Source organism: Pelobates fuscus, chromosome 3, assembly GCF_036172605.1.
Source record: "Pelobates fuscus isolate aPelFus1 chromosome 3, aPelFus1.pri, whole genome shotgun sequence".
Taxonomy (NCBI): domain Eukaryota; kingdom Metazoa; phylum Chordata; class Amphibia; order Anura; family Pelobatidae; genus Pelobates; species Pelobates fuscus.
Window position 1 is genome coordinate 188,545,947 of NC_086319.1, and position 14,715 is coordinate 188,560,661.

Below are 14,715 nucleotides of genomic sequence, written 5' to 3' on the forward strand. Positions count from 1 at the left end.
ATCGGTGACTACATGCAGGGGCGTCCTTTCTGCATTCAATTAGATCTGACGTCCGTGCTACGGATTTCGTTATAGAGGACTGCCTGGTCATGCAAGATATACATATTTAGGCTGGATCCCTCTATTCTATCGCAGAGGATCTACTGGATCCGGACCGCTGGGACACACATGAGACATTCTCACAGAGGTATACCGGGGGGAGACTCCCACTTATCTACCCACACTCCTGGTGATGAGACGGCTAACGGATGGACCTCAGGTATTGCGTAGGTGCAGGTTTTTGGCATATTCTGCACCATATAATACAGAGATTGCTTTCTGTTTTGGATATCCAGGCCATTACGAGCAAACTGCGCAGACAGTTTCTCCCATGTCAAGATGTCGGGAGATACGGAGACCTTCCTGGAGCAAACGGGCACTGCCTTACTCGGGTAAAAAGATTAAGGGAGGCCTATTACCCGGTCTGAAGGTAAAACGTACGTATGGGTCACATGGTAAGTCAGGAATCCTTGGTTGTTTTGAGTTCCCCGGTCATTACGATCTTGGGATAACTTGGCAGGACTGCCCATCTCCTCGGTACGCATACCTGGTGAACAGGGTTCGGAGATGGTGGGTCCTCCGTCTATACTCTATTTATCCCTCACGGGAGCCGTTTTGTTTTTTTGGATATGCGCCAACCTACTTTTCAACTACAGTCAAGGAGACCTACGAGACCTTAGGGGGATACCTGGTGTACCCCGAATCCTACACAGACATCTTTCACGCTTAGACGAGGACATATCTGGATGGAAATCGGCACTCCGGTTTGCATTTCCCATCCCTTTGACTATTTCTGGGATTCGCTATTCCCAGAATAGTCGACCACCGTTCCTCCTCACGTGATCAATTCGGAACCCTGAATGGACGTCCTTTTGGAGTCTTTCCCCTACCGCGTCTGAGGATTACACAGTCCACTTGGAATATTGGAATCACTTAGGATACGGCTAGTTTGACCACACTCTGGCGTGCATTAGAAATGTATTCTCGGATGAGACATCTCACCGGGTAGGCCAGGAGGGAACGAAAGATCCTACTTGGTTCTATTGCAATTTGGTGGTGGTCTTAGGCGCATTCCTTGAGATTGAAGCTCTATCTGCAAGGCCGCGTTGCCGGGTGACCCTGGCACGATCGGGGGAGCAACCTTGCACATCAAGAGTTGAGACAAGGTGGCAGTGTCTTATCGCGGCCCTTTGTCCGCATACGACTTTTGACTTTTTTAACTGCAGGGAAATGTATAATAGGGCGGCTTGTCGGCTCATGGACCAGCCGGTAGGCAACAGGTTACGTCCCCACGTATAGTGGATCTGTCAACGGACGATGTTTTTTCAGTTTTTGGGATACTTCATCTGCTGGCGTCTCCAACGATCGGTGTATTGTCATCTATTGCAGTTGGAAAGTCCATTTAGGATTGCTCGGGTAGCTCTGAGAATAGGTACCAGCGAAACAAACAGCATTGGATTTGTCGACTGAGCGTTAAAACAGCAAATACGAAGCCTCCTGTCATGTTATAAAATTGTAGATTATGCTAGCTTTAGTGTACCTATAATCTTAATTTTATTAATGACAGGAGGCGAGTATTTCCCACCCATTCTTTTCCCACCCTTGTTTTATATTAAAAAATTGGATTAATCAGGTACGTATGCAACTCTGTTTGTTGTCTCTGCTACCTGTCGCCTGTTCTTATATCTATGTTTATTTTCATAAGTAGGGTTGGGATATCTTCGTTTTAAGGTAATTTTGGTTGTTACATTGGGTGCACACATGTTTATTCAGAGTACTTTTTCATTGGATAATCAACCTGTTCGATTCTGTCTTTTCTCTCGTTTCAGCTTACAGTCTATCAACACTATCTGGTTTGGCAGTTCTTCTCGGATGGTGGACATCGTTGTTTCATCGTATCTAGGACTTCGTTTCTTCCCCATTATGTTTTCTACCTTTTATTCTGTTTTGTCGCAGCTCGAAAGAGGAAATGATGCATGGGGAGGGGAGTTTTATAGTACCTAACTTTTTTCTGATTGGTTGTTTTTCTGTGCTGCTGTGGAGTTCTAGTAAAGAGAGACTTAAGCAAATACTCGCCTCCTGTCATTAATAAAATTAAGATTATAGGTACACTAAAGCTAGCATAATCTACAATTGTATGACAGATGGGTATTGCCACCCTTGCGATAGTGGGGCCCAAAATAAGCATTGCACCAGTACCCTTTCTAGTTTAGTTCCGCCACTACATTGCCGTGGAGGGCGTGACTGCATGCCAGGGAGTGGGGTGGGGGGCAGGGGGCCCAAACAAATGCTTGCCCAGGGTCCAATCAATATTAAAGATGGCCCTGGGCCCAGGCCTTGAGTTGTGTAAGGGGCCTGTGTTTGTGTGTATTCCAGGCTGTTGGTGAAAGTCCAGTCCATTTAACACATATAGACAAAGATGTGGTACTCTTTGCATTTACATTTAAAACTGTGTAAACACATAGACATACATATAATGATTCTCACAATATAATGATTATAATATAATGATTCTTACTTTGAATACTCCCTAATAAATGCTATGGTGGATAATAACCCAGAAATTCGGTCATGGTAACAAGGGTATTCTTGTAATTTAACAGCTTTAATTAATAAAAAAAAAAAGATATTGCAGCTTACACAAGGAAGATAGCCTGACAGTTTGCAGAAAAGCAGTACTGTCGGAAACCCAGAAAAGATGATGGATAGATGGATTAGTCTGTTATAATAGAAAATATAACCCATCTGAATACTAAAACTTTATTGGCACTGGAATGGGCACAATAACAGTATTATTTGTAAGGGTTATTTGCCTCTCGACATATTCAGTAATTGCTTGTCAAAAGTAAGCAACACAACAAACCCATCGAGAAATTGCAAAGAGAGAAGGTGGATGAAGGAGACTTGTTCTACTTTAACATCTTTATGGTCCTAATGCACAGATTAGGTCATTAACCTATTTGCCTTTTAAAAATATGCCTCATAAGAAACAGCTCTGCACCAGAGACATTGTTAATCTGATGATGAGCTCTCAACCTATAATGCAGGTATACAAGATTTAAAGAATTTGCATATTCTCATGGCCATTTAGTTTAAATAATAATATCCACAAACGTTTTGGAGGGCTAAGTTAGAATGTTATTAATGCATGCACATATGTTAAAGGGATACTATAAGCACCCAGAACACTTCAGCTCAATTGGCGGGGCTGGGCTGGGTACATATTCCCAGGTCTCTTAACCCAGGTCTCTTAACCCAGCCAATGTAATTATTGCAGTTATTAATTAACTGCACTAATTATCTTTGTGGGTTAACTCCACATCTACTGGCTGTCTCCAAGACAGCCCCTAGAGGGACTTCCGAGCTGTTAGGCGACTTTTGGTCGCCTGACGCTAGACGTCCTCACGCTATGCATGAGGACTTCCAGCATCACCCAAATCCCCATACAAAAGCACTATATAATGCTTTCCTATGGGGAAATCCTAATGCAAGCGCGGTCATTTTTTTTAAGAGTGAAATGCAAAGGTGGACCCGAGCCATAAGCGCTGCACCCAGGTAAGTGACAAGAAGGATGCGAGGGAGGGGAAAGCTATAGTGCCAGGAAAACAAGTTTTCTATAGTTTTCTATAGTTTAGACCAGCGGTTCACAAACTGTATGCCGCGGAGCCCTGGTGCTCTCCCCTGCCAGCTCTGCAGGACAGAGATCAGAGATCTCCCTCTCTGGCCCGCTAGCACTTTGCTGACAGCCGGCAGGGGAGGAAGGGAGAGAGGACCCTGGGAGCTCTAACCTCCAGATCCGCTGGGTTCTCCTCTCGCGAGCTTGGGCATTGTTGCGGTTACCATGGCAATGCTCTGAATCTCGCGCTAGTGAACTCTAGCAGCTTCTGAGGCTGCAAGAGTTCACTCTCACCACTGGGACCACCACGGCTTCCCCACCGGACCACCAGGGATTACAGGAAATGTCCCATGTCCCAGGCAAAGGTAAGCAGGGAGGAGGTATATTATTTTTATTTTTAATGTAAAAAAATAAATAAAGTATATATTAATTAATTTGCCCTGCTACCCCCACAGATCCCACACACACACACCGTCCCCCATACACACACACTATCCCCCATACACACAATTACTCCCCATACACACACACACACACTATCTCCATACACACACTATCCCACATACACACAATTACTCCCCACACACAATTACCCACCCATACACATACACTGCCCCATACACTGCCCATCCATACACACAATTACCCCCATACACACTCTTACCCCCCATACACACAATTACCCCCACATACAATTACCCACCCATACACACACATTTCCCCCATGCACACATTGCCCCCATACACACATTGCCCCCATACACACAATTACCCCATGTACACACACACACACTGCCCCCCATACACACACACTACCCCAAACACATATTGCCCTAATACACACACACTGTACCCCTCACACACTGCCCCCACACACACTGCACCCCCAACACACACACACTGCACCCCCACACACACACTGTCCCCTTTACACAACCTGCCCCCAGCTCACCCTGCACCCCCCACACACACACTGTACCCCTCACACAACCTGCCCCCTCTCACACTGTAACCCTCACACACACACTGTACCCCTCATGCACAAAGTGCCCCAGATACACACACAGTGCAGCCCTCACAAACACACACACACTGCACCCCTCACACACACACACTACATCTTTCACAAACACAAAGCTCCCCTATACACACACAGCATCCCTCACACACACGCACACTGCACCCCTGTACATGCACCCCTCACACACACATGAACACTGCAACCCTCACACACACACACTCTACCACTCACACACACATATTGCACCACACACACACACTACAGCCCCTATTCCGGCAGACCCCAGGTAACTTGTCAAACTGTTCTTAAACAGGCAACTATGGCACTACTGGCACCATAACCACTGTTTAAAGAAACAATCCAGGCACTGTTTAAAGAAACAATCCAGTCACAATAACCACTATATTACATTGTAGTGGTTATTGTGCCTGGATTGTTTCTTTAAATAATCTACCAGTGCCACTCCCAAAATTAGGGGCCCAGTATATACCGCAGCGCTGAACATATGTACAACCTAGAACATTTTTGGACTTGGGGTGCCTTGGAAAAATATTGAAATATTACAGGCGCCATGAACCTAAAAAGTTTGGGAACCACTGGTTTAGACTATAGTTTTCGTTTAAATGGATACATTTTGTGTCTCATCTTATCTCCTCTCATCTCCTCTCATGTCTTTCCATATCTCAGTGTGTGTGTGTGTGTGTGTGTGTGTGTTTCTTTCCTTTCCACTTCACACTATATGTATGTTTTTTGATGGCACTCCTAATGGTGACTTTAGAGATAACCAAAGTACACTACCTCATTGTCATGTTTGAGGAAATAGCTTGAGAGGACTTGTGGTTTGTGACATGGTGCATTGTTCTGTGTGGTTATTCCTGTGTGCAATTTTCCTTCCCAGTAAGGCTGACCCCATAGCCCTATTCTGCACTCAGAAATATTGAGGGGAAGAACACAGAATACACATATTAATATTTACAGGAACATTTCCATGCACATGCTAATTTTGTTACTCGTACCTGCCACCAGTTGAGTGACTACCTTCATATCCTCATTGAGAATGTTCAAAGTCACATTTTGATCTGACTGGAGGTACAGTGGGTTCCCCTATGAGAATAAGTAGTGGAAGAAAATAGGTTAGGCCTGTAAAATTTACAATGGAAATGTTACCACGTCAAACCCTTAAAATTATGCTTTGCAATCAATGTAATTCACAGTTGACTATACTACCGTATTTAATCTTTGAAACAAAGAATGCCGTTTCAACCAGGCATCTGGATTCTAAAGCTGCATCTTAAGTTCTTGTTTAAATACACTTGAAAGTATTAAACTAAATGCATTTTGCAATGACATTGACATTTACATATTCTAATGTTTATATATTTTTTTATTAAAAGTTAATTTAATTTTCAAGACTAGGCCAGGAAGTGTGGTATCTGCAAGAAGTGTCAATATCAATTCTAATCTAGCACGGAATGTGTACCATCTGTCACTTTAAATAATATACTCATAAGCAAGGTGCAAATCCAAAAAAGGCACTCCCCAAAAATGTCTGGGAAACTCAAAATTGAAAATAATTATGGATGCACACTCCAATAATAATATAAAATATAGCACTTTATTATAAATCAATAAAAATAAATACAAAGTAACAGAAAATATATGACCAGGTACAATGCATCAAAGCTAATATACTTATTATATAGAGATCACCATCTCTTGCAGAAGCCAAACAGCACATAGGATGAGTCAAAACCTCCCCCCACCATTCCAGCACCCCACATTGGGAAAGATAGCCAGTGGGGTTTTGACTCATGTTCTGTACTGTTTGGCTTCTGCAAGAGACGGCGATCTCTATATGTTGAGTATATTAGCTTTGATGCATTGTACCTGGTCATATATTTTCTTTTACTGTGTACTTATTTTTTTATTGATTTGTAATAGTGATTTGTAAAAGTGTTATATTTTAGATTAATATTGGAGTGCACTGTGCACATCTATAATTATTTTCGATCTGCAAGAAGCAGAACATCAGTATATGTAAAATATCTCACAATGCTTTCAATACCCTATGAGTGTATTCTCTGACATTACCAATGCACAAAATACTATGACGTAAACTAGTCAGTGAGCTCTGATCTTCATATATATGCTGTTCATAAGAATTAATTTAAAGAGAGATAGTAGTCTTGATCCAGAGAGACAACTCATTGCACAATCACGTCAAGAATGGGCCTCCTCATTTTTGTAGTAAACATGGAAATAGTTTTAAATTAGATATTAGTGATGTCGCGAACATAAAATTTTCCATTCGCGAACGGCGAACGTGAATTTCCGCAAATGCTCGCGAACGGGCGAACCGGGCGAACCGCCATAGACTTCAATAGGCAGGCGAATTTTAAAACCCACAGGGACTCTTTCTGGCCACAATAGTGATGGAAAAGTTGTTTCAAGGGGACTAACACCTGGACTGTGGCATGCCGGAGGGGGATCCATGGCAAACCTCCCATGGAAAATTACATAGTTGATGCAGAGTCTGGTTTTAATCCATAAAGGGCATAAATCACCTAACATTCCTAAATTGTTTGGAATAACGTACTTTAAAACATCAGGTATGATGTTGTATCAATCAGGTAGTGTAAGGGTTACGCCTGCTTACAGTGACAGACCAAACTCCCCGTTTAACGCACTGCAAACAACCGCAAACAGTCCATTTGCACAACCGCAAACTCCCCATTTGCACAAGGTTGGATACCAAGCTAGCCATGTCCCGTTCCTTGTCCTCACTGATGTCATTGAAGGTCTCTTCCTCCACCCAGCCACGTACAACACCAAGGGTCCCCGAAAGGTAACAACAAGCCCCCTATATTTTTTTTATTTTTTAAATGTAAACTACTCTTACACCAGATATGAGTTGCACTGGTGTGACACTGTGCCCTGGCAGGCCCTGAAACGCACACGTGCGAAGGAAACTGACTGCTATTATATTACAGTCAAAAAAGTTTAGTTTTTTTTTAAATGCAAGCTATTGTGACACCAGATATGAGTGGAGGCACTGGGCAAGTAGGCACAGTATATGCTGTGAGCCTGACACACATGCTAGCAGGCAGGCAACTGCAATTAGATTACACAGGAAAAAAAAAAAGCAGACTGATGTTCTAGCCCTAAAAAGGGCTTTTTGGGGTGCTGTCCTTACAGCAGAGATCAGATGAGTCCTTCAGGACTGTAGTGGACACCGAATACACTAGCCTAGCTATCGATTTCTCTACTAAATCAGCAGCAGCTACACTGTCCCTCCTCTCACTAAGAATGCAGCTTCCGGGGGGCGGGGCCTAGCTGTCATGGAGGAAAGACGCACTTCGTGTGAGCTCCCTCAATATCTCACTTTAAGCAGCTATCAACAAGCGAATTTCACCCCAGAAGAGGATGACCCAGCAATGTTGCTCCTACCTGACCGACCCGACATGCTTAATAGCGGTCAGCAACTCGACAGAGTCTTACTTACCTCCGCGTGGCAAGTGTGGCCTGGTGCTCACCGGGCGGGAGAGGCGGCCGATCTCCCGATCTTGGGATGCCCAGGAGCAGCTACTTCCCGGCAGGAGCTCCGTTACCCCCCCCTCGGACCAGTGGGGGTTATCCCGGTCCACCCCTGACAGGCTGTCTGGAGCTAATGGACGCACAGAGCACAGCCGCCCAGGCTGGCATACTCATCTGCGACTCTCCCAATATGGCGGCAGCCGCATGTCCTCCTGATACCAGCAAAGCATGGCAGGATATTGAGTCTAAGCTGGACAGACTCTTTAATCAAGTTTGGAAGCAAATAACAAGCAGGAAGCCCCAACAAGCTCCACCACAGCCCCAACAAGCTCCACCACAGCTAAGCAAAGCATTACCTATTAAAATCCACCAACACAAAAGGCGTCGAAGACTGGACTGGAGGCACAAACAGAAATGCAGAGCCTGCCCCACGTCAAGCACTCGCCTCCACCTTAAGACACCACAATCCCGCACTGGACGTGAAGCACCACCGGGACAGATCCGACCACCCGACAAAACAAGCTTCCACCACCTCAAGCCACGAACCCGGCACTCAGCCAGAGACTTGCCTTTGTTGTTCCAGGTATCAGGGACTCCCAGGGTCTGCACCTGGTGCCCAGAAGGGATCGGATGAGCACAAGCAGTAAACAGCAGCCTGCCAAGCATGTCCCACTATAGCCGATCCTCCACACCATGCCTTTGATCACATGAACTGCTCTCTGCACATTAACTAATCGTAAAGTAGCAAGCGTTTAAACATGTCATTATTTCACCTCCTAAAGAGTTTATTGTCGTAGTTCCTTACATGCCTTTACCTTAACCGTTCATGTATTATGTTATTCACTAGTCTCATCTCATTGGGCGACTCACACTTGATTTATAAATACACAGTTGATAACGTGCAAGCTACACCATAAACATGACAGCCATCTTTCACAACAATGTACTGCTATATACTCATCCCCTCAGTGCAACTAGCCATGATATACGCACGTTCAGCCCAGCATGCTCAAATATAACACACTTCTGTCTAAAAAAAATAAAAAAGAATAAAAAAAAAAAAGAATGCAGCTTCCGAATGAATCTAAAATGGATGCTGACCAGGAGGTGGGAGGGTCTGGGAGGGAGGGTCTGCTGCTGATTGGCTGGAATGTGTCTGCTGACTGTGAGGTACAGGGTCAAACTCAATGATGACGAATAGGGGGCGGACCGAACATCGCATATGTTCGCCATCCGTGGCGAACGCGAACAAGCTATGTTCGCCAGGAAGTATTCGCCAGTGAACCGTTCGGGACATCTCTATTAGATATGTTTTTTTCAGGATAAACAGCAATAGGGGATTTGTGTACGATTGCTACTATTATGAACGAAGGCTAATATGTTTTGTTAAGAAAAAAACTGCACCACCGGAAATCTATTTATAAACAGGATTACACATAAGAAATAAGGTCATACATTGAGACTGAAGGAAATTAGATTTAGTCTAAGGCAAAGGAAAGGGTTTTTATAATGGCAACTGATAATGTAGATTTAGTCGCTGTTACTGAGACATGGTATAATGAGAAAAATGACTGGGACATAGCAATACCAGGGTACTCTTTATACACTGTGTGCAGAATTATTAGGCAAATGAGTATTTTGACCACATCATCCTCTTTATGCATGTTGTCTTACTCCAAGCTGTATAGGCTCGAAAGCCTACTACCAATTAAGCATATTAGGTGATGTGCATCTCTGTAATGAGAAGGGGTGTGGTCTAATGACATCAACACCCTATATCAGGTGTGCATAATTATTAGGCAACTTCCTTTCCTTTGGCAAAATGGGTCAAAAGAAGGACTTGACAGGCTCAGAAAAGTCAAAAATACTGAGATATCTTGCAGAGGGATGCAGCACTCTTAAAATTGCAAAGCTTCTGAAGCGTGATCATTGAACAATCAAGCGTTTCATTCAAAATAGTCAACAGGGTCGCAAGAAGCGTGTGGAGAAACCAAGGCGCAAAATAACTGCCCATGAACTGAGAAAAGTCAAGCGTGCAGCTGCCAAGATGCCACTTGCCACCAATTTGGCCATATTTCAGAGCTGCAACATCACTGGAGTGCCCGAAAGCACAAGGTGTGCAATACTCAGAGACATGGCCAAGGTAAGAAAGGCTGAAAGACGACCACCACTGAACAAGACACACAAGCTGAAACGTCAAGACTGGGCCAAGAAATATCTCAAGACTGATTTTTCTAAGGTTTTATGGACTGATGAAATGAGAGTGAGTCTTGATGGGCCAGATGGATGGATTGGTAAAGGGCAGAGAGCTCCAGTCCGACTCAGACGCCAGCAAGGTGGAGGTGGAGTACTGGTTTGGGCTGGTATCATCAAAGATGAGCTTGTGGGGCCTTTTCGGGTTGAGGATGGAGTCAAGCTCAACTCCCAGTTTCTGGAAGACACCTTCTTCAAGCAGTGGTACAGGAAGAAGTCTGCATCCTTCAAGAAAAACATGATTTTCATGCAGGACAATGCTCCATCACACGCGTCCAAGTACTCCACAGCGTGGCTGGCAAGAAAGGGTATAAAAGAAGAAAATCTAATGACATGGCCTCCTTGTTCACCTGATCTGAACCCCATTGAAAACCTGTGGTCCATCATCAAATGTGAGATTTACAAGGAGGGAAAACAGTACACCTCTCTGAACAGTGTCTGGGAGGTTGTGGTTGCTGCTGCACGCAATGTTGATGGTGAACAGATCAAAACACTGACAGAATCCATGGATGGCAGGCTTTTGAGTGTCCTTGCAAAGAAAGGTGGCTTTATTGGTCACTGATTTGTTTTTGTTATGTTTTTGAATGTCAGAAATGTATATTTGTGAATGTTGAGATGTTATATTGGTTTCACTGGTAAAAATAAATAATTGAAATGGGTATATATTTGTTTTTTGTTAAGTTGCCTAATAATTATGCACAGTAAAAGTCACCTGCACACACAGATATCCCCCTAAAATAGCTATAACTAAAAACAAACTAAAAACTACTTCCAAAAATATTCAGCTTTGATATTAATGAGTTTTTTGGGTTCATTGAGAACATGGTTGTTGTTCAATAATAAAATTAATCCTCAAAAATACAACTTGCCTAATAATTCTGCACTCCCTGTATAGAAAAGACAGAGAAGGAAAGAAAGGGGGAGGGGTGGCCCTGTATGTGAAGGATAGCATAACATCTAGCCTAATAAAAGTTAGTGAGGTGAACATAGAGTCCATTTGGGTTACGTTAGAATTTGGTAATAACACAGTAATTCGTGTAGGTGTGATTTATAGGCCCCCAGGACAAATAGAAGAGTTATATAATCTACTAGTTGAGGAAACAGCTAAAATGACAATGAAGGGGGAAGTTATCATCATGGGTGACTTTAATCTTCCTGATGTGAACTGGAAAACCAAAATAGCTGCTTGTGCCAGGAGCACACATATTCTTAACTCCCTACTGGAATTGTCTCTAAAACAAGTCGATGAGGAGCCAACTCGTACAGAGGCCATACTAGATTTAGTGTTAACAAATGGAGATTTGGTATCAGATATTACTGGTCATCAGTTAGTGTGGTTTACTATATGAACAGTGACTGAGTCACACCACACAAAAACAAAAGTTTTAGACTTTAGAAAAACAGACTTTTCTAATATTAGAATATGTGTAAAGGAGTCATTATCAGACTGAAGCAGTTTAAATGGAGTCCAAGAGAAATGGGATTATTTAAAAGTTGCACTACTGAAGGCAACAGAAAATTGCATTAAGCTTGTCAGTAAAAGCAAAATATTTAAGAAACCACTGTGGTACTCTGCAGATGTGACCAAAATAGTAAAAAACTAAAAGTTAGCATTAATTAATTAATTACAAAAAAAAAACAGAGTGAGGAAGATAGACAGATCTATAAGATTAGGTAGAAAGAGGCTAAGCAAGTTATAAGAGCTTCCAAATCACACACAGAAGAGAAAATAGCCCAGTCAGTAAAAAAAACGGGACAAAACATTTTTAGATACATAAATGAGAAAAGGAAAGTAAAACAAGGATTAGTTAGATTAAAAACAAAAGAAGGAAGATATGTAGAACGAGGCGGGCGTTCTCCCTAACAGTTTCAGTGACCACTGTCTAGTATACTGCATATGCAAAATAAAGGCCACTAAATCCCCTCCCAAGATTTTAATCACCAGGTAATCTTGAATACTTTTTGAATGAAGTATTGATCTCAAGAACATACCATGGCACAGATTAGGTCTAATACCAGATCTAGACTCTGCAATTGCATTATTTTCAGTCCAAGCTCTTGCTCGTTTGGAATTTGCATGCCCCTCTGCGTCAAGTGTGACTAAAAGGGACACACCTGCCCTGGGTTACAGCAGACCTCATTCAAATGTACTAGTTTAGAGATTCACTGGGGTCAATTCACTGGCTCCATGAACGATCACTGTACTTATAGACAATGGCGAAATGCATCCACAAAACAAACAAAAATGGCAAAGGCCCAATATTTCAGTGAAAATTTTAACAACAACCTATCAAACCCAAGAATCTTCTGGAAAATCATAAATAGCATACAAACCCCCACAACCCACTCCCAACCCTCCAATGTCAAAATGGACAACCAAACACTGCAACACCCCCCTAGATGTAGCAAATGCCTTTAAAATGTATTTTGTTGGATGTGCTACCACCCTGGTTGCTAAGATAACAAATTACACTCATTTTGAGACCACAATTAAAGATCAGGCCCTGCCAAATCTTCATAATCCTCATTTAGAGAAATTACATTTTAGACCTGTGCCTGTTAGTGTCGTTAATAAACATCTTAATAATTTAAAAATGAAAAACCAATGTGGACCAGATCAAATCCTATCAATGTTTCTGAAGCTCAGTGTGCCAGCAATTCCTGACATGTCACTACCATTATCAATGAATTCCAAACTTTAGAAGACTGCAAAAGTTGTACCTATTCATAAAAGTGGAGACAATACTTTTGTATCTAACCATCGGACGATATTATTGCTCCCTGAATTGGCAAAAATCTTGGCAAAATGCATCCACACGCAACTATGTGAATATTATCAGCGTTCAAATTATCTGACCCCTGATCAATCAGGCTTTCGTTTAAATCACTCAACTTCAACTGCCCTCTTAAAAGTTTGCAATGACATCCAAATTGGCATGGAACAAGGAGATTTAACTGGAGCTATTTTCCTTGATTTGTTAAGGCCTTTGACACAGTATACCATGGCATTCTTTTACAAAAACTTAAAAACTCAGGCGTTGGTGACCGTCCGCTAACCTGGTTTATTGCAATATGTGGCCATTTCTGATAGCGCTTCCCTCCCTCTTCCAGTCACATGTGGTGTTCCCAAAGGCTCCATACTCGGCCCCCTGCTAATCACATTATTTATAAATGATCTGCCAAACGTCTGAAAATCCTCAACTGTACACATGTATGCAAACAACACTGTAATCTACGCTAGTAAACCCAAGCTATCGCAGCTTGAGGTTGTGCTCCAAAACCAATTCACAGAGGTAGAAAAGTAGATAGCGGATTACAAACACTGACAAAACTGTTATAATGATTTTTGAAACTGTACCTAAATTACATAAACTACAAAATCAACAATTGTGTATCAGAACAAATTCAAATAGCACACTGACAGCAGTCTGCTCTTTTAAATATCTAGGTATGTTGCTAGATGTAATTACGTTACCCACCACTGTGACATGTTAAAAGAGCTAAACTGGCTGTAGCTGGAATCCTGACGCACTCTTCAGCTTTCCAGCCTTGTGCATAAGAGCATTTCTGGGAAGCTCCCACCCTACCTGAGTAGAATGCTCTCCCCGGCTGTTCCCACCTCCTATAACCTCTGATCCAACACTAGCACGATATTTAGCATACCGCAATACAAAAATAAAGTGGCTCGATCCTCCTTTTCCTACAGAGCACCACAATTATGGAATAACCTCAGGGATGCAGTCAAATCTTCATTCAATCTAAAATCTATTAAGAGATCTATGGCAATATACCTCAGCACAGAATGCACCTGTCATGGTTGAATATATTTATTAACTCTTATGTATTTATATATATATATATATATGTGTATTTTCAGAGTTTGTTTATTGTATTTTTGGAATATTGTATACTATTGTAACAATGCAATGTTTTGTGGACAAAGAACCAGGACATACCGTATATACTCGAGTATAAGCCGACCCGAATATAAGCCGAGGCCCCTAATTTTACCCCCAAAAAGTGGGAAAACGTATTGACTCGAGTATAAGACTAGGGTGGGAAATGCAGCAGCTACTGGTAAATTTCTAAATAAAATTAGATCCTAAAAAAATTATATTAATTGAATATTTATTTACAGTGTGTGTGTATGAATGCAGTGTGTGCGTATGGGTGCAGTGTGTATGGGTGCAGTGTGTGTGTATGGGTGCAGTGTGTGTGTATGGGTGCAGTGTGTGTGTATGGGTGCAGTGTG

The 14,715-nt window shown here is 42.4% G+C and overlaps 1 protein-coding gene across 4 annotated transcripts in view; it reads right to left on the reverse strand.

Annotated features, from left to right (window-relative positions):
- Nucleotides 1–14,715, reverse strand: part of SGCD (sarcoglycan delta) — a 684,711-nt gene that overhangs the window by 67,542 nt on the left and 602,454 nt on the right. For all 4 annotated transcript variants that reach the window (XM_063447832.1, XM_063447834.1, XM_063447833.1 and 1 more), the window contains one exon: nt 5,693–5,780. In XM_063447832.1, coding sequence (XP_063303902.1) covers nt 5,693–5,780 — 88 coding nt within the window. The remainder of the gene's footprint in view (nt 1–5,692; nt 5,781–14,715) is intronic.